Genomic DNA, 20,923 nt, shown 5'->3' on the forward strand with positions numbered 1-20,923 from the left:
GAATTTCTTTGTGGAGAGAGGAAAATTAGCAGTACACTCAGTGTGTTTATTAGAAGAGGTTGTTATGAACCGGGACAGAGGTTGCCTGCTAGAGAGAGACTGTATCTTGAACAGGCCTATGACTAAAGCGGTTTCTTCTTCCCAAGCATCTGTTATTAATTCCCTGTTCAGAACATGGCTTGTGCTTGATGATACATCACAGTGAGATGAAAAGAAGGTGGTGAGACTATAAATCACACAAATGCAGAAATAAATTTTAGCAAAATTATTTCATTCTAAACTGGCACAATCCAAGTTAGTTGGCCAGTTTCCTTTGGAAATCTTAAAAATGTAGATCTCATTTTAAGTTAATAAAGGTTTAATCATTTAGAAACTGTACTTTCATCTTTGATACTTTTTCATTCAAACTGCGGAAAGCTTATACTTATTTGTATTTAGCATTCTGTCATTAATGTACCTTTGGGCAGAGGTGAGATGTTGAATATCCTCTATCCCATAATTTCATTATGAGGAAGGAAAAGGGGCTAGGCACTCAGTAATGTGGAACTGGATCTCTCTTTCCTAACCATTTTAGCATACTAATGTCCAGACTGGTTCACACAAGATGTCCTTATGGCCTGTTGGACAGTAAGAGTGGAAATCAGATGAGAAAACGGAGCAATGACGAAGCTCAAGAGCTGTTGTTTAAGCAAATTTTTCTTTATTTTAATTTTCCAGAGTATGAGGTTGTGTCAACTGAAAATGGAGCAAGTGATGGTGAAAAGGAGAAATCGATTATCACTACAAATCAAACCCATTCTACTGTGGAAAACTTAAAACCTGACACAAGGTAATTAAATAAAATAATTTTCTAAGTTAATCCAACTAATTTAGACTGTCAGATGTCTGTCAGTTCAAATGAAAATACATATGTATGTAAGACAAAATTGGGTTTACTCCTGTTCTGATAGGGAAAAGGTATGCTTTGGTTTTGCTTTCTTTTAAGTTAACAGGTAAGACACATCTGAGAAATCTTTAGGAAATTTCCAAGAGTACTTATGGTCTGGACAATCTGCCTATTTAAATCTGGACAATTTCCTATCAGAAAGAGTAACAGTCAAATGTAAGAAAATATACTGCTTTTTGTCAAGAAATCTCTTCCATTTAGCAGATAAAGAAACTAGGTGAACACAAGAAATATTAGCCTGATATATGAGATCAAGATTTATATGTACAGTTGTCTCTCTCTGGGGTTTAAGGATGCTCAGCACAACTGACATAAGCTGCTTGCTTATTGAGATGGTTGTTCACTGAAATACTGGAATGCAAGTTGGGCCACTGTAGGAAGCTTGACTATTGCATTGCACCATGGAGAGGAAAGATACATTCCTCCCGTATATGTAGTTTTCTTTCAGTATCTCAAAACAGCTGGCAATTTAAAAATGCATCTTATGCAACTAGTCCCAATATACATTATCATTCTTAAAAAAAAAAAAATCAAAAATTATTCTTTTTTGTGGTAAAAATCAGATCAAGGAAGAAAAACATTTGTTTGTGTTGCTTATTGATTGCTTCAGAAGTGTAATGAATGACACTTTTTTTTTCCCTTTGGTAAAACCATCCCTTTGGCTTTGGTAACTGGATTCTTCTGTTTCTGGTTTATTCTGTTTCAGATATTTTTCTATTATTATCCTTAAACTGGGAACAGCACAAAATTCTGCACAGAACCCATCTTGAACCTTTAATTTTAGGCAGTGTGTGGTTTAATCTTAGGTGTTGGTTCTTAGCTCATGAACTTGTGACCAGCAGCTCCTAGGAGGAGGAATGAGGAACCATTGCAGAAAATGGAGGGGAAAGGAAGAGAATTGGAAAAGAAGGTCTAGGGGAAATTGTGATACCCAGAAAGAGCTTCTTTGACAGGCTCCAAAACTCCTAAAGTGGGCTAGAATTGCTGTGTATTGCATCAAGAATATCTGTTATTTCTTAAAGGCTTGTGGCTTGTGAAAGGGTGAGCTGCAGCTATGTTGTTCTGTCTTGTTAAGAGGTGATTAGACTACATTAGCAATGCAATTGGAGAACAAGAATCAGTTTCCTCAATCAGTTGAGAAGGCTTAGAAGAGACAAGAAGAGACAGCAAAACAATATGTTTCTGGAGTAGCGACTAAGAAAGGCAGTAGGTGCTGCTGAGCTTGTCAGGCTATGCAGTTTGTGTTTCCATTTCAGTTCTGCTTTAAAATAGTACAGTTGCATCCTTGAAAAGAACTGTGTTATTAATGAGACTCTCTTCCATTACACACTTGAACTCTTTGTGCCATACATGGTGACAGAAATGGGATGGATTTGGTTAAGTGTAGAAAAGACATGGAAGCAAAAAGTCCCTGATGCTGAGAGCAATGCCCAGGTGGCCAGAAGAGAAAAACATTTTTAGACTGCTCTGTTCAGAAAGGAACCAAGGTGGAGGCAGGCAGACCCAGCTAGAACTGTTGGAAGTGTCATAAGGAAGGCAGGAGCTATGCAGAAGCAGGTAAGATGGATTTAAACTTTAATTAGTAACAATTCTGTCAGTCCTATGAGAGAACTTTTTGGTAAGCAGACCAAAGACCATGGAGAAAAGCTGTCTTTTGGAGAGTGGATTTTGTTACTAGTAGCTAGAGAAGATAGCAGTACTGACTGGTGGAGGCTGACTTAAGATATAAAGGGGTGACTTTTCGCTGATGAGGTGGTGGCTGTTATTCTCCCCCAGGCCTCAAAAGAGAAAGACAGTGAAAGTCTTTCTGGATTTAGGAGGCCATTGCCAAAATCAAAAACATTTGATATAAATTGCAGTGCTGCGTGCCTCTTGAGTCTCATAGGACTTAAATGATGTAGTCCTTCTCAGAGTGGCTCTGTTAATCAAACTCCCATTTCAAAATGTGTATTTCCTAATTTTGAGGACATCTTGAGAGCATTGGCAGAAGCACAAGGAATTGCTACTGTTACCATTTGAATCCAGGCTTGCTGGCACACTGAATACAGGGAAGATAAGAAAGTGATTAAGACAGCTGGCATCGCATAGCCAGTATCAGCGTTGTGAGGAATGGCATACAGCCCTAAAAGTCTCCTGTCTGGCCAGAGCTAATTGCTCACTAGATGATGGAAACGGACCTGTGAACAAAACTGACTGAAAATAGGAGGAAGAGAGCCAATGGAACAGCTCAGTAAATTGATTAGCAGAGTCCCTGATATGTCTGGAAATTCATCAGGTAATACTTTAAGACTGGGAAGCAGACTTTTCCATTACTTTTCCTAACAGCCTTAAAGCTGCAGAAGAGGTGGAGCAAGTGTGTGTGCTTAGCAGCACATGGTGGATTAACTGGGGAAGAACCTCTTGGCCTTGAAATGCTTTGGAGAAGCTGACAAGCTGAATTGGAGAGTCTGTTTTTTCCAGCTTTCCTGAAGCCATCAGTGAGGCTGTGTGAATCCCTGTGCTGCTCTGACGGTTCAGTGCATCCAGAGCTGAAGACAGTTCAGGACAGATCTCAACCAGACAGACCTAAAAGCAGTAAAAATGTTTGTGAATGGGGTATCTCAGTCTCCATGGGTAAATTTAAACCAGAAAGATCCTGTGACAGCAAGACAGATCAAGCCTGTAATTCTTCAGATGTATGCTCTTGAGGAGCAGTACATGGCAAAGATGGTCTGCAGTCGCATTGCCCAAGGTCTGTCACCCCGTTGGGGTAGAACAGGTAGGATACGTTAGTGCCTAGCCCAGAAGCTAAAGAATTAATCCCCCACACCCATCAGGAGGGAAGCAAGACAAACAACTTTTCAGTGTGAAGGGGGCAGAACAAGCAGCAGGGGAACACTGGGCACATCAGGTCCTGCCAGATCATGCTGTTTGTTTGCTTTTCTCTTTTACATTCGTCTTTCAAATGCAACATGCTGCTGCACCTCTGGGAAGCTCTGCAGCAAGCCAGACACCCATCTTCCTTTGAGCTGGGATTTTGACAAGGCAGCCTTTAAAGATCAGGAGCTAATGACCAGACTTTTGAATAATTAAGAAATTTGGACAGTGTTTGGGAGGAAACAGTGAGAGTCTCTTAGAGCCTCTCATGAAAAATTGCATGTGTGACTGCAATTACAGTAAGTACTGTCAGTAAGTACAAACATAGAAGTTAAATGGATGCAAATTTCTCTGAGTCAGAGGATTATCATGTAGTATGCTGTGTGTCCATTTTGCTGTCTGAAAAGTGACAAGATTCAGAAGAAATGCACTGGCTGACAAAGAAATGAGTTCTGACTTTCGGTACAGTTATCAAGTATTTGGTTTTAACAGGCTCATGCTAATATGGAAATGAAAATGTACTTTCAGGCATACAAAACCTTGTGAGGGTTGCTTTTAAACAAATGAAGTCATATATGTTATGGGATTTTGTCATATCTCTTGCTTGTCTTATATATGCCAGCTTTATGTGTTCTTGGTGACTTGGTTGCAAGACATCGAGACTGAGATGAAAGTAAAACAGTGGTTTAAAAATCTGTCCAACTGTGAGGACTTAGACCCTTCAAATAAATGTGGGATACAGTCAGCTGCTTTCCAACGCAACTGCTTGATTTTTTACTTTTTTATTTTAAAAGAAAGGTTGTAAAGTCTCCTGTACAATGTGATTTTGTTGGAGCACTGAGATCTCTAGGGGTTTTGCCCAAGAAAAGGCACACTGTAGCCATGCTGTTCTCTCACAGTAAGGCATACCTGACAGTTGACAACGTCACATTCATTTAAATGCGGCGAATGAAGAGACGGGACGCAGCTTGATGCAAGCAAGTTGTCCCCCTTTATTAGTGATTTTCTTACAATTATATACGTTTCTACCTTCTACATATTACACACTGATTGGTTAAATCTTAAGCGTAAAAAACACTGATTGGATGATATTTAAGGCACACCGTTAGAACAATAGGAACTTACTAGTTTATCTTGACATAGCAATAATTTCTATTCCAAGGTTAGGGAGTTTCTTTCTACGCGGCTTTCTTGATTACATATCGGTGCCATCCGTTCCCTTATCTGGCTACTTGTTTCTCTGTCCGTCTGGTTGCCTCCTCAACTGTGACGGCTCAGGGGTCTGCAGTTAGCTTGTTCCTTTGCTCCCAGGGCTTGTGCCCTACAAGTTCTAACAAGTCTCTATTCATCAGGCTATCAGTACTTGGACTCTTGTCCTTGAGGCCTTGTCCTACATTTAAAGGATTTTTCCTTTTAGGATGAGTATGTTGGCATCTTTTTCACCCAAATAATTGCCAAATAGGGTGCTTGCAGCATTTTGCTATCACATCTTAGAAAACTTCTCATAGTTTAAGTAACCTGGAAAGTTCCAATCTTGATACTCATTATTTGGTTGGTCAGGGTCCTTGAAACTGCTACTGTTCCTGGCACTAAGCTGCTGTCTACGTCCAGTCTAGAATTCTGTTTAATGTCATCAAGGATTTTGCTTTTGATTGTAACTTCTACTTGAAATCTCTCAAAGTATGTAGTATGGTTGTAGTGTGTGAGCTAGATAACTGTATGTATCCTTCTTACACAGCTATTGGATGTAACTGGTGCCTGGAGAGGAAAACTTTCTCTTGTTTTATGGATGTCTTCTGCTTAAATGTTTTGATTATAGATGTGCTTCTGTGATCTAGTAATCATATATACACAGCTGTTGATTATGACTTCGTAATGTAGTTAGCTTTTGTTACCCTTTATGTTATTTCCAAGAATTTTAGAGTAGATCCAGGTCACATTTCACTCAGCCTTCTTTTCAGTATCACATTTAAATACATACTGGATTTTCTGCAATTTTTGCTATCTTTTTCCTTCAATTAGTTCTTCATTTGCTGAATGAGTGAAATAGCCAAGTTCCATTCATCCTTCTTTCTTCTGGTTAGTTTGAACCAAGTACTGAGCTACTCAGTTTTCACTCTGTTGTTCAAGCAGTGAGTGCCTGCAACTCCTGTGCTTGTTGATTGACCCCGAGCAACCTAATGTAGCTTTTAAGCTGGCCCTGTCATGAAAAGGGACGTGGACCAGATGACCTTCATAGGTCTCTTCAAACCTAAATTATTGCATGATCATATCTTAGACGTAGTTTCTGATCTTGTAAGTCTCATTTTCACCTATTTTCTTTAATGCAGGCCAAGGTGGTTTTGTATGTTAATGCAAATGTCATTCATTTCTTAGGAAAGTAAAATGAGAGAAGGGGATACACTAGTATAAACTAATCTGTCAATTTAATTTTTCATTCTCCACATGGAAATTCTGCATTTTTTGTACTGAGAAAATTGTCACAGTTTTTTGGAGAAATTTACTGTTTATTCCAGCTGGAAAACAGTCAAAGCTGAACTACAAGACCAATCATTTTGGCCAAAGCAATCAGTCTGGCTTCCAAGCAGTCATCTGAGGAGCAAGACCTGTAATGTTCCATCTGACTTGTCATATAGGTCCCTTGGTTTTGAGTTTCCTTACAAGGCTGCTCATGCTGGAACTCCTAGTTTCATTGGCATACCCAGGACTCTGTGCTCTTCATCTATTCTTAGTTTTACATTAAAAGCTGCCGTTAAAAAGGAAGTATTGCAGTAACTTCTCCTTTGATAATAGTCAAGACAGATCTGCCATGTCTGAGTCAAGGTAAGGTCATTATTCACAATTTTCAGTATTTCCCTCCTTGAGGTGCTTGTTTGTAATAAACCTTGGATGGCCTGAGATGGAAACGGGCTTACTGTGGTGGTGGTTTTCTTCGTTCTGTCTCCTGTGTAGTAATGATGGTGCTCGTCTGCATTTTCTCCATTGTTAAAATCAGTTTCACTGACACGCAGTTTCTTCATAGACTTTTCCTGGCCTGGAATATTAAATGCAGATGTTGGTGGGGTTTTTTGCTTCCAATTCTATCTCCCCACTTCCAAAGGAATTTTAGGTTTGGTTGGGGGTTTTTTATTAGTTTTGGAATTTTCTAACTCCTTAAAATTGATGTATTTTTTTAAGTTTTTCCAGTAATCTGATACAGTATCATTTTGACTTTTTCTGCTATGTCTGCTGCTTTCGCTGCCAAAATATGTAGTTCCTATTTCTGTATCCCTGCCCTATCTTGAAATATTTTTTTGGTTAGGTGTACATTTCCTCTTTCATTCTAGTGGGGTTTTTTAAGGGCAGTTAAGTTCATAGCACATACTACTAGTGTCCAGGAAGCTTTGCAGCGCTGATTTCTATACAAGGTCTTCAAATAGAGTCTTGATGTTGTTGAAAACAGTTCTCATGCTTGTTTGTGTTGGCAGTTATGGGAAGGTAGTAAGAAAAACATTAAGACTACCAAATAGCTCTGGGGAAGTTCTGGTAGCCATTAGAGGTTGTGTCCCACCAGCCTGCTGGCATAGATTTTTAATCTGCATAATAATTATACATAATAAAAAAAGTATGAATAAGAAAAAAAAAAAGCCTGTGACGCTTGCTTTGTAAAACTTCCCTTTAGGTGTAAAACTTCCCTTTAGGTACTGATCCTTTACCTGCTTAAGTAGTTTGGTGATTTCCAAAATACTTTTCTCCTCTTAAAAAACATTTTGAGTGATCTTTTTTGGACTTTTGGGTTAGATTGTGTGCCAAGGCAAAGTATGTTTCCAGCCATGAGGTCTCAAGGAATACAAATAATAGAACATGTTAAAAAAAATCCAAGGTGCCCCCCCAAAAATTATTAATTATAAAAAATTAATAATTATGGTGAAACACAAACAAAACCCCCAACCAACCGACCAACCAACCAAAACTGTGAAGTAAACATGAAATGTAGCATATGCATGTACCAAACTGTTTTCATAATGTGTGTAGATTATTTCCTCCAAATGTTTTTTCATGTCTTACAAAAGATATGAAACAAAAAAGAGAATCTTACTATAATTTACTGAAAAACCACACCAAGTAACTCTTCAGCCCTCTACTGAATAAGCTTTTTGTGCACTCATACACAATAATTTCTACCCACCTGCTCATGCTGTTATTACCATTATCTGGTATTGTTTTGTAGTGCCGTTAGTACCCAAAATATGCTGATCACATACAAGGAAAAAAATATACTGGTGCAGAGAGGTCAGCTTTTGTTGACAGCAAGGGTCAAGAGATGGGAACTACAGTGAAAGTTAAAATGCAGAGTGTGGCATAAAATGCTGGAATTTTTGTACTTTTTATTACACAAGTTTTTGTACTAAATTGCTGTTGATGTCGGGGTTCGAGGCTAAACATTTCCCATTTCTCTCAGCACTTTTTCCAGCTTGATTCTTCCAGAAGGACTCCTCAAACAAATCCAGCGCGCTTTTTCTTTTTTTTTTTCTTTTTTCATTCCGTTCTCTTAGACCTAGTTTTTTTTGCAGCACTGTTAATACTGCTGTCCAAGCACACTGCAGAGACAGAGAAGCTCTATACATTAAGGACAGCCTTCTGTGGTTTCCATCTAACCACCAGCATCTCCTCAGCAATTGACCTGAAATCCCAGGCCTCTACTCAGCTGCTCCAGTCCTCCTATTATGGTGAAAATCTCTCTTCACCTATTTTCAGTTTTGCAATCTTCATTCTTCGCCTTTTGCATGATTTGAAAAATGCAGAAGCAGCTGCGTCTGCCAAAGTTCCATGTGGAATAGTGATTTCCTATGGTGGAAAAATACGTTCTGCACAGTAATTACTGTAAGTCAAGTCCATTTAATCTGCACAAGGACTTTTATTGTCTTACATAGTTTGGGAGGATTTGGGAGGCCTAGTCTTCAAAGTCTGCAGGATAGCAATCTTATAGATGTTAGAGGTGTGACACACATTAGACTGCTGACTATATTGGGTAGCAGAGTTTTCGCCATCATGCGCATGCAGATATAAAGATGGAATACAGACTCCAGTTTCTCATGAATAAGTCCAGCTAAGAGGTAGACATGGGATAATCGTTATATAGCTTTGCTATTTCCCTTTATTAATTTTGCCCTACATACTTTCTTGAAGCTCTAAACGTTTTTTCCCCTTTTCACCATTTTATTTTTATTTTTCAGATCTTTCACCTAACACACAAAAAAGGAGACTTTAAATGGTTTTCTATGAAGAGCGCTAGACCGTGGCTTTAAAATTACAGTTAGATCTGTAAACTCTTATCAAATCATGAGCTCAGTCTACTTTTCCTTTCTCTCCCTTTCAGTCTTCAGGTCAATTAGTTGCTTCTCTTCATATCCAAAAGTGGTTCTTTGTTGTTCTTGTACTATTGCAGCCATTGCTGTTGTTTCAGGATTGAATTTGTTTGTGATGCTTGGGCACCTCTAAAAACACCTACCACAAAACTGTGGAATTGTATATATTTTAGTTTAAAAATTTTACTCTAACATTATTAATAGAAGGCTCCCCTAACTGACTAAACTAAACTTCGGACATTGCTTTATTACTTTTCTTTTCTCCAGTTTTGTTTATATGTTTACATGAGCTGAAATCTCTATGTGTAAATTTTAGTTCTTCATTTCAGTCTTGCCGTAATTTCCCCAGCTGCAGTTTGATCTTTTGCAGAGATCCTAGGGGTCCATAGACCACAATTTGAAAAACACTGTTTGAAAATATTTAGTCTTCAGTTCTTGTTTTGATCTTTTTATGGAGTTAGAGAATTGATAGGTCCAAGTTCATCAACTTAAGATTTTTGGGAACAGGACTGTTTCCTATGAAGAATGTTGCCTAATGCAATTAAAAATAGGGCATATCAGCTCTTGGGGGTGATATATGTGTACAAAATTCAGCAAAATACTTAAATTTGTTTCAAAATCCTCCACTGTCTTGTCCAGCTTGTGATTTTCTCCCTGACATAGGCATGTAAATCCAGCTTGCAAAATCTGTGAAACCCTTACATATTCAGGTGAGATCCAGATACGCTGACTGTAGATCTTGAACTTTAGTTCACACTTGCCTGCGTCATTATCTTCTGAATCCCTGTGGCTGCCCAGTCTATTTCTGTAAGAGCATTTCACATGCTCAGTTTTTGTCCTTTCCTTGTAGGCAATCCTATGGAATCAAAAAACTCCAGGTCAGAAATCCTAGGCAGTCCTTTTGATATTTCCCTTTTGATTTCATACAAATAGACATAAACAGGTAATTATAATCCGTAAGGTCAGACCATAAACTCCCAGTAAAGCAACAGAACATGGCATGTTGAGCTATCAATGACCAAAATTACAATAATAGCTCTAGGTAAGGTGTTCCTGCTGTGAAGGAAGCAGGAAAACTTCTTTGGAGTCTTTTAACTCTAGGCGTGCATTAATTTGTACATTGTCCAAAATGTATCTTCTAGCTATTAATTTAAAACACCCAACGTATTAGCAAATCTTCATTTATGCTTCAGTGATTCTTCAGAATGAATCTCCAACTGCTCTGCTACAGTTCTCTGTGTAACAACCTTTCCTACCAGCTGAGAATACTTCTGGACCAAAAAGTTACTGTACCACACGCCCAGTGTGAATATTAACTGCTCAGGTCCCATTTTGAAAAGAATGCATTTGTTTAAACTTTTTGAAGTTGATCATAAGTAAGATCTTGTGTCTAGAACTTACCATTTAATTTATTATTTATTTAACATCTCCCTCCTACAGTAGGGTAATATGAGTTGCTCAAAATGGTCTTGTAACATGTTTGAATAGATGTTAAGATTACTGCAAATAGACTTTTTAAAGCTCAAAACAAGCCTGTGTTTCACTTGGAAATACCCATGAGTTACCCACAATGTATGTGTGCAGCATACTAATCTTTGTATTTCCCTTAAAAAAGAAAAGAAAGCCCTAGAAATAAGGGCAATTGCTTCTGTAAGCAATTTCAAAGTTAAATATTGTCTTAGAAGGATTGTGGATGGAAAAGAGTTGCTTGGTACTGCATGATTAGTCCACTGAGGTTAATTAGCGAGCTGTTCAGGTTTTGCCGGAGCCAAAAAGCAATGAGAGGTAATCCAAAATTTGGATTGAATTATTCTGTCTCTTGTAGGGACTTGCAAATGGAGTTCACAAATTTCCAACCAGGCAGAGAATGGTATGGGGTATTTTTCTCTCTAGAAAATTGCTGTTTGGAAACAATTTCAGCAGAACGTTACAATGCTGTGTGATGGTCTTGAGCTACCAAGTTATCATTGGTGAGTGGTCCTTCACAAGTCAAGAGCTGGATGTTTAATTGCCCACTTCTGGGATTCCCATTTTGCTCTGTGTTTAGCCTCTGTTAGGGCCCGTTTTCCAGGCCTGCAGCCCTTTTGACTTGTATCCTATGGATCTCTCTCGCTGATGAAAAAAACACTCTGTGCTGAGAGAGATCCACCACGTGTGCACTCAGGCCGTACAAAACGTCTCTCTGAAGGTGGCGTGTGTGGGACAGATTATTGCTTGTAGCTCATGGGGAAGGCACGAAGAGAGTGCTTTTGACTGGGTGCATACCTGCTGCTCACCAGGGTGCTCTGGCACGGAGGGCGTGCAGGAGCAGCGCTGAGCAATGGCTGAGTGGTGAGAAGTTCCCAGGTGCTGCCAGCCTGGTGCCGGGAGAGCGGAGAAGCAGCTTGCTGGGATAGCATGTGCCAGGAGGAAGGGAATGGCGTCTGTTCCTGGCTCTGCTCATGGTGCAGGATCTTGGCTGCGTCCAGCATCCGCCCTTGGAACTCTCCTTCCTGCCTTATCCGTCTGGTGTCATCTTCAGGTTTGCAACTCTTGCAATAGCTGCTCACCCACAGCTTCTAGTTGAAAGTGTAAGTTTCAGCTGAGCTGCAGAGTTAGAAACCAGCTTGTCTTGCCTGTCTGTCACTGTTCATCAAGTGTTGAGGAGCGGGAGAGGCTTAAGCAGGGGAGCCTGGCTTGGGTTTTTTCCTTCAGTCTTGTTTTCAGAGCACTCTGGTTCCCAGCACAGCTGTGATGAAAAGGGATCATGAGGTAACCACAGTACAGACTGGTGGTGTGCAACATCACTGTCTTTTCATTACTTCATACATGTACCATTGACATACGCTCAGGCAATTGGATCTTTGCCTTGGCTGAGCTCCTGTCCTGGAAGACGTGCCCTGTGTTCCAGCACTGGCCCTGTCTGTTGCTGTTGGTGGGGCTGAGAGGCATGGAATTGGCGGTTTGTGTTCTTATGAATGAAAGATGAGCAAATAAATTGCAACGTGCTTTACCCAAACGCTGCTTATCAGATTGCTTCTGACCTCACCTGGTCTGCTCCCGTTGCCCAAACTGAGGCCGCGCGTGTGAGGGGAGAGCCTTCAGCCAGTGGTGTATCACATCAAGCATTAATAGTGTTGTGCAAAGAATTATCAAAAGGTCTGGTAAATTATGTGTTCAGAGAGGCCTTGCACATGTAGGACAAAATGTCTCGGTGTTTTCAGAGCAAGAAGTGAGGCCTTTTTGTTCTTCTCCAGGAGGCGAGTAGTGCCAAGGTGTGTGTTGGCAGTTTGCTTGCTCCAGACTCTGAAAAAATACTTGATTTGCAAAATTTTCATCTCATCTGTTTTATTCCCCAGTTATGAATTCCATGTCAAACCTAGAAACCCTCTTGGTGAAGGTCCAAGTAGCAACGTTGTGGCATTTAGTACCGAATCAGGTAAGAACTTCCAAAGGCCTGTCATTTGTGGTGGCTCTAGTATCCCCGGCTGTGGGATATATGAAAGGCTCTCCTGCTTCATTCTGCACATTTGCTCTTGCTCTTTATTGTCTCCAGAGTGGCTTTTTACTACTGAGCGTGTTACAGTAGTGCCTGGAAGATCAGCCCGAGATCAGGGCTTTGCTGTGTGGGGATGCAAGATGGCCAGGCTGCAGGAGGGAAAAAGGAGCACAGGGAGTTTGCCTGGTGTTTGTTATGAAGAAACTGACCTTATCCTTAGAGAAGGCTCAGTCATTTCAGATTAATATTCCTAACCATTTTGTATCTGTCAAACCCGTTAACGACTTCTGGATGAGGAACATAAGGTTCTTCTTTGGGCTGCTGTTTAAAGGCACTTTTATTGCCTGTTCAATAAGGCTGCTGTATAATACTGATGTCTTCTGGCTGAAATGAGGATTGAGAAATAGCAGTTGGGAAGAGTCAATGTCCCCGTACATCCTCTTCCATCCTATTGACTTTCTCCTGAATCTGTTGGAGGTGCATGCGAGCCTGGTTTGGCCATTGGCTGGTTCCCACGTTAGGTCCTGTCTGACTCAGAGGTGAGAACGGGAGAGTGCCCTGGCTTTCCCTGTTCCCATTCCCCGTGAGGCTGCCTACAGTTGACTTGTTGACTTTATACAAGCAAGATACTATCTTTTGTGTAGAAGTGTTTATTGCTTGATAATACTTAAGAACCATATAAAACACAAAATGGAATTTAGCCTTTTTAAAAGGGCTTTCTCAACCTGTGTTTCGAGCCAGATGTAATAATAGAATAGTCCTCATCTAGTGCTGCCACTGATGGATGAGAGGTTTGGCTGAGCAAGGGATTAGTCAGGGAGGAGTTCAGACTATGCCACGCATATTTAAAAACTGTGAATACACTTTTTGTAATCCTAGGTTGTTAAAACAAAAAATGTTTATTCCAAGTGCAGCTTTCATGAATGACAAGGCTTATGTGCTGTCTCCTATTTAGCTTGGACAAATTAAGTGGTCAGTTTTATTTTTTTCTGAATTGCACACATCCATTTGGGCTTTCATAGCCAAATCTTGTGTGGCAAGTATTACGGAGGGGTCCTTTGTATTATTTAAGTTTCAAAAATCAAATTTTAAAAGAGATGCAGTAAAGTTGGGGTTTTACTTGTTACAGATTTAAACTTGGTTTCATAGAACCATGTTTGCCTGGTATTGTCCCCAAAGTAAAGTTTTTAAAAGCTCATTGATACTGCCTTTTCACATAAGAAATACATATATTTTAATTTAATTTAATTTAATACAAAAATGAACTTTGCTTCCAAAGCTCTTCCTGTTTCACAAATTGCAATTCATGTCAACTGTAGAAAATCACCTACCAATGCTTTTCCATTGAAATATTGGGAAACTGTATTTTTCAGTGTCTGATTGAATGTTTGTGTTCTTCCTCCAGCGGACCCAAGAGTGAGCGAGCCAATTTCAAGTAAGCCTTTTATGTATAGCATCTTCTAATCATGAATTTCTTCAGAAATGAGATAGCATAATTACAAGGGTGGTTGCTGTACTGCACCACCTAAATGAGTTATGGAATCAAACAGCATTCACACATGATCTCACTCTTCCCACCCATACCCCTGGTAAGGAATTCATGCCAGGCTGCCTGTTTACCTGAGCGGAATGCAGTCAAGGTGATGCCGTGCTCCCATGGCACTGGGGTGGCTTCAAACCAACGTACACAAATGAGCCAAGGACAGCCTCGTATTTTCTCACCCTTGTCATTAAAGCAAAAGAAAGCTCTGTAAAACAAGTAAGCTCCTCCACACTTTCTAAGTGAGCTAACAGAGCACAACTCAGAGGATACTATTTATCTGCCATTGTGTTTTAAAAAAATTTCTGGTTCTGAAGGCTTGATCCAGCTCTGCTTTAGGCCACCTACCAGACTCTCCCTGTCTTTGGCAGGAGGTGGACAGGGATTTTGAAGAAGAGCTGAGATGGCTTAAGCAGCTTGGGCTGCCTTTTGCATTTGTAATGGCCATCACTGACAAAGACTGGGACGCCATTTCTTTCCATATAATTCATGATACTTAGTTTTTATGTGTATATTTGTTAAATCACATAGTTTGCTGCAATTTCAGTGTCCTGCCCTGAACACACTGAAAAACAGTGACTGTGTCATGAACTTCGTAAATGCCAGTTTTGCCAGTACGCAGGCATTTTCCCCCTATCGAGGTCCCAGAACAATCTTTTTCCAAACTGGCACCACACACAGAGAGCAGCAGCACTTCACTGCATCAGTCGTATCTGCACCCTTTGGTGCTTCGCTGAAATAACTTTCACGTTCAGAATGCAGGTGACTGGTGCCGTGATGCGTTCTGCTCCATCAAGGCGTCTAATTCTATTTATTTGAATGTAGTTGTTGTATGTAAGTCTGTACTCAGTGTCATACTTCAGCCTCTTCCTTCCTCTCCTGCAGTGGGAAAGGATGCTATCTGGACTGAAATCCCATTCAATTCGGACACCTATTCAGAATGCAAAGGGAAGCAATATGTAAAGAGGACTTGGTATAAGAAGTTTGTAGGTGTGCAGCTGTGTAATTCTTTGAGATACAAGATATACCTCAGTGATTCACTTACAGGTAAGAGACATTCAAATCAGTGTTGTTCCACATTATGCACTCCTTAAAGACACCACAGTTTCAGAACTAATAGTTTTAACAAGACGAGCTCTGCTGAAGTGCTATCAGTTATATTTAATGTAGTCCACAGGCAGATTAATCATAAACAGTAAACTGCTTGTGCTCCATAATCATTGATGTATTTGATACTAACTTTTCAGACTCAGGAGTTACTTCTCTGTGACGATAACCTGATTTTAAATACCTGCTAGTATCCTGGGGTTCATACAGAAAATTGATAAAGATCAGGTCTCTGCCAGTGAACAGCCTATGCTGTAAAGATGCCAAATTTGTATTTAAAGGGTAGCCTGGAATAGCTCTTAGATAGAGGATTAGGACCTAATTTTAGACCAGGATTAGACTCAGTCATTCCCATCCCATTTGGTAAACATCTGGTTACTTCATCACTGTGAGGCTTATAAATCCATGACTTCAACTCTAGTCAACAGTTGTTACTGCCTGCTTTGACATTTTCGTTTTGTTTTCGCATTCCCTGTTTTTGCTTATAATCTCTTTCCCCCCTCCCCCCCACCCCCTTCTTTTTCATATATTCTGGTTTATTACTAATGACAGTTTCCTGGCCTTATCTTCTCAAGTTTTGTTCCATGTCTTAAGGTAATGAAGGTGCGATGGATTTGAGACCTGAATCAAGGGACTCATGCTGTGTGTAAGCTGGGGAAACAGCCTGCAAAAAGCATGTTTCAGTTAGTTGATAGTTAAGCTGAACTTTGTGTCTCATGTAGATTGTACAAGTTATATTTAGAAGTATGTTAACTTCTAATAATCCATCCCAAGCTTCTGGCTTTCTTCTGTTTGCAGTCTTTTATCAGAGCTGCATGGAAAACTCTGTCACAATGGTGTTAGTGTGGTGCCCGGAGCACGAGGGCTGTAATACAAGTGTGTTCGGGAAGTGTCTTTTGAGTGCAAGTTAGGCAGTATGTTCATCCCATCAGATTGAATTAATGGGGGGAAACTGGGGCTGAAAGAATCAACTTTCATAACCCAAAGTCGCCCCATCTCAGAGCTCAGCACCTGACAGGAGCAGGGCTCTGGTCTCACGTACATAGGCACATGGAAAGCAAAGAGCAGGGGAGTGTAGGGCAGCCCACGCCGAGACCCTTCCGAGCTCCTGGCCTTGCAGCCGGCACCATTCGCCCATGAGCAAACAAGGAAGGAAAGCCCTGTCGTTAATAGTAAGTACAATACCTCAAACATAAATAATATCTTGGCTATTAAGTGAATAAAAGCGACTGGTTTGAACAGAGGTATCATTCATTCAGCTGTTGCTGTACTAACCAGCTGTGATCAAATTTCAGACCCTGGCAGTGAGGCACAGCGTATCGCAGAACCAGCCAGCAGAGGAAATACCCATGCTAATCCAGCAGGACTAGACTTCAGCCCTAAATCAAGTGAATTAACACTGCAAGGAAAGCTACTTCAATCTTAGGAGAAAAGTTTAATATATTGGGAGCCCATTTTCTTATTTTCATTAGATTGTTTTTGCTTTTGCTGGCAGCGTGGCGATGTGACTTAGGTGGAGAAAGATGATGGTAGCTACATTGTACTCATGATACTTGCTAAGCCTGGTTCTTGCACTTGAATTGTTACAACCAGTGCTGACCAGTTGAAAGAACTGAAATATTTATGTAGAAGGTCTCCTAAGTGAGACTGTCATGGCACAGGCCTCTATACATGAGTCAGGCGACTTCCAGTTTGCAGCCAAACGATGCATCTCACTGTGGCGCCCTGTCCCATCATGCCCCCAGGGCCAGCTGGGCAGCGTGTGACAGGCCGCGCCAAGGGCCGTGTTCCACCATATGCTGACGATACCTTCCAAAGCTTTGCTGCTTAAGCAGCGTAACAATCTCAAAATTTGGGTGCATTGTACAAATGCTGTTGTATAAGGCGGCAAACAACCATATCTTTGCGTGGTGGATCTTAGCATGAATGTATACCTTTAGTGTTGCAGAATCCATAATGTATAAAAGAAAGTGTTTTAATTTTCTTAAGACCACCCATAAGGGAACACTGGAGGGGAAAAAAAAATTACTTTTTGCTAGAATAGCTCTCCCCAAATGAGAAAGATGAATCTAGTCATTGATTAGCTAAATGTTTTTAAGTGTGTTCCTTTATTATGGAAAGGATTGGGCAGTAAGAATTTAATAGTCACTGAGAATGCTGCTTATGTATAGCAATTGCTTGAATTACGCTTAAGTTATGCTGTGGGCCAGAAGAATATGTGTGGATCTGAAAGTTACTGCTCTTGTGTTAGCCATAAAAATCTGTTCTATTCTGTCTCTCATGAAGAAAAACTGATCTACATTACACATGCCAGGACTGTTCTATAAACCAGCAACTACTGCTGACCTCATTTAACAGTCCTCCAGAGCAGTCACTGTAGGCATTCCAGAAAAGCAGGCCACCTAAATTAAAAAAAAAGGTATTTATTGAGGAGAGGAAAAAAATAAATTCTAAGTGTGACCTTCAACAGCCATGGAAAAAAAAAAAAAAAAAAAGCCATTTTGGGCAGCCTGAATGTTCTTAATTTCAGACCAAAAACTTCTGAGAGGAACTCCCTCTGACCAGTTCTGCTATGGAAAAAACATGCCTGCAGCCAAAACTAGATAGTAATAAATAATTTTCTAAAGCTAGAGAAGAACTGTGTGCACAGAGACCGTCAACTGGAGGTGAGAATTTTTGGCAAAGTATTGATCCGATCACAAAAATATGAGTTTGTTGGTAGGCTGCTCTTAGGAATTGCACTTTTGGGAGCAGTATTATAGGCTGCCTCACCACCTCCCAAATGGCCAGGCTGGCCCAGCTTCAAGGCTACGGGACACCCAACATCTCCTGAGTAACTGGAATTTCTGCGTAGCTGATACCCAAGTGCTGGGCCTGTTTGTAAATGCCCTCACCTCTCCTTTCAGCCACGCAACCACAGGTTGAACATAGTAAGAACAAGTGATGTGAAAGGAGTTTGGAAAAACTGAAAGTTTACCTGACAATGTTTCCTGCCAAGGCTTAGGAAGAGCGCACACTGTGCCTTCCTCCATCTTCTGAACTGAACTAATGTCTTGCAAAACAAATCAATTAAGTAAAGACATCTCTCCATCAAAACTCCTTCACAGTGAGTCCTCTTGTTAACAGGAGGAGCCGCCCGTAACATTAGCACACGCTGCATGGGCCACTTGAGACCTTGCTTTCTACAGTTGCAGTCAAGTGTCCTGTTAAGCAGTCCTGCACATAAATACGCGGGCACACTCCGTGCTCTGGATAAGCAGTTACTCTGCCGAGGTCATCTGTTTGTTGAAGGATATAGACTGCACACACAAGTCATAAAAACATGATGATTTATAAAGCAGGCCTTGGCTGTGTTGCGAGGTCGTCTATGGAAACATCTTTTAAGGTACTGGGGGCTTCCTGGGCGGGAGCCAAACCTGCCTTCCCTTCGGATCATCAGCAAAACTTACCTCGGTTTTGATACAGCCAGGCTGAGGTTCTAGGTAATAACAGGGTTTCACTTACTGTATGAAATGTATGGGGGGGGAAAAGCACATTCGGGCATAGATTTTGGCCTGGAATGGGGCACTTCTGTCTTTACCCCTGAGCCCCCGACTTGTGAGTACGTACGTACTGGTCAAATTACAGCTTCAGGTCTTAAGAGAAGAACCAGTGGCATTCGCCTTGGCTGCCCGTGGAGCGAAGCGCACAGCCCGTTGCTTCCGGTGCTTTTTGGAAATAGCCTCACTAAACATTGCTGCTTCTTTGCTTTCAGGAAAATTTTATAACATAGGAGACCAGAGGGGCCATGGAGAAGATCACTGCCAATTTGTGGACTCATTCTTAGATGGAAGGACAGGACAGCAAGAAGATCAACCAGTCAAAGACGGTAATTCCTTACGCCCGTTGCTGTAGCAGACCTTGGCAGTTCCTTTGTGTGTTTCTTTTTCCTGCCAGTGGATTCAGCACCCACTGCTGGGGTGGGCGATGGGAAGAGACCACCAGCTTTGCAGGCAGGAGAGAGTCGAGCAGGTTTTGAAGACAAACAGTGAGTTATTAAAGACTGTTATGACTCGGGTCCTGTTAGGTAGTAAACAGCATGTCTCCTGTTTAAAACATTCCAAGAGATTATTCACCGTTGGTATTACGTATTTAAACCCAACCACAAATTTGAGTTTGCAGAGAGGCATGAAGTGTTATGTTCAAACTAGCAAGGTTGACTTAAACTGCAGTAAATCATCAGCTGGGCATCGAAGGGCTTTGTTTAGTGCTATGAGAAACTAAAAAGTTCTTACTGGAAAATATAATTCATGCTGCAGTCATTCTGTGCGCACTAGTTTGAACCGGGTGCCCAGAATTCCACTCTGGTCTAAGTAGGCATGGGACTGGGTGTCCTAAACGCAGCTGAGACCTGCCTGGGTACTTTTCACATGTTGCCAAGGCTTGAGCATAAGAAAATGGTACTTATGACAGCGGAAGGTGGGCAGCAGTGCCAGCGGGAGGTGTTCCTTCCCCTGTGGGCTGTGCCGATGGACACCTGCGTGCTAAGTGTGTCATAAAATACTTCACCAAGGAAAAGAGCGGAATGGTTTTCAGTACAGTTTCAGTGTGTTGACCAAACCTTCCTGTGCGCGGTGCTTCCTTTATAAAGCACCTCACAGAAGTGCCAGAGGTGTGTCAGGGTAAGGTGTGGGGGATTAAAGTGAAGTGCTTAAAGTAAAGTAGGTGAATGATCTGAAAGGTGTTTATGTAATTTTTTTAGGTTTTAGGAGGGCTTTGCTTTTCTTTTCCCAGTCAGCCTCGTCCACTTGTAAAGGTATTTTGTTTGTGTAAGGGATTGTCTGAATCCACTTGGGCGTTGCCGGGACAGCAGCCCTCTCAGTTGTACCAGATTTACAAAATATTTTTAAAAAGTCAATAAAAAAAAAACTTTTACATAAAAAACTTACTACCCCCACTTAAAAGACACTTAACTTCTATTTGTGTTCAGCAACTGGATTTAATTGAGTGGAATCATGAGCTAAAAAAATACAAAACCAAAAACAAAACAAAAAAACCCCAACGGAACAAGAGAAAAAAAGCTCCCACCTGTCCTGCAGCTTGTATTTCTAGTAAGTGACCAGGAGAGAGCAGACGGATCGTCCATTGCTGCCCCGTTCCCCGGCCAAGGGCAGGGCAGGGGCCTCCAGGGCTGGCAGGGGGTGCAGTGCGTGCGCCTGCTTGCATCCCTGCGTGTGCACTCGCGTGCTTTGGCTGCACGTACGTTCCTGGCGATCAGGTTGGATCTGGCACTAGTTGCTCGCTTTATGAACGTGACGTGCATGGTTTGAGCGGGAGGCGCCTGTGCCGTCGCGAGCGGGAGGTACGGCCTTCAGCGTGGGAGTGGGGCGGTGATGTGAAGTAGGCCCAGCGGAGGGTCGCTGCAGTGCCAAGGCTGCTGCGGCAGGACTAGTTCATCCTGGTAACTTTGAGAGGAGAACGGCCTCCTGGTCCGTCCGAGAAGACCCCAGCAGCAGCCCAGAGGGGGAGGAGGGGGCAGCAGCCTCACCCACCCCTCCTCCAGGCTGCGGCCAGCCCAGGCGCTTCCGCATGTCCTGGAGTTGGGGGGCGAATGCAGCTGTTGCAGCTGTTGAGCTGTGCCCTCGGCCCGTTTGTGGGCAGGGGGTGGC

The 20,923-nt window shown here is 41.5% G+C and overlaps 1 protein-coding gene across 1 annotated transcript in view; it reads left to right on the forward strand.

Annotated features, from left to right (window-relative positions):
• The window catches only part of LOC119143563 (ABI family member 3 binding protein), a 144,031-nt gene that overhangs the window by 121,393 nt on the left and 1,715 nt on the right, over positions 1-20,923 (forward strand). Inside the window, exons 51-55 of the mRNA XM_037377939.1 lie at positions 718-829; positions 12,489-12,568; positions 14,034-14,063; positions 15,054-15,215; positions 19,030-19,143. Of these exons, the coding sequence (XP_037233836.1) occupies positions 718-829; positions 12,489-12,568; positions 14,034-14,063; positions 15,054-15,215; positions 19,030-19,143 (498 nt within the window). The remainder of the gene's footprint in view (positions 1-717; positions 830-12,488; positions 12,569-14,033; positions 14,064-15,053; positions 15,216-19,029; positions 19,144-20,923) is intronic.

Source organism: Falco rusticolus, chromosome 2 (genome assembly GCF_015220075.1).
Source record: "Falco rusticolus isolate bFalRus1 chromosome 2, bFalRus1.pri, whole genome shotgun sequence".
Taxonomy (NCBI): domain Eukaryota; kingdom Metazoa; phylum Chordata; class Aves; order Falconiformes; family Falconidae; genus Falco; species Falco rusticolus.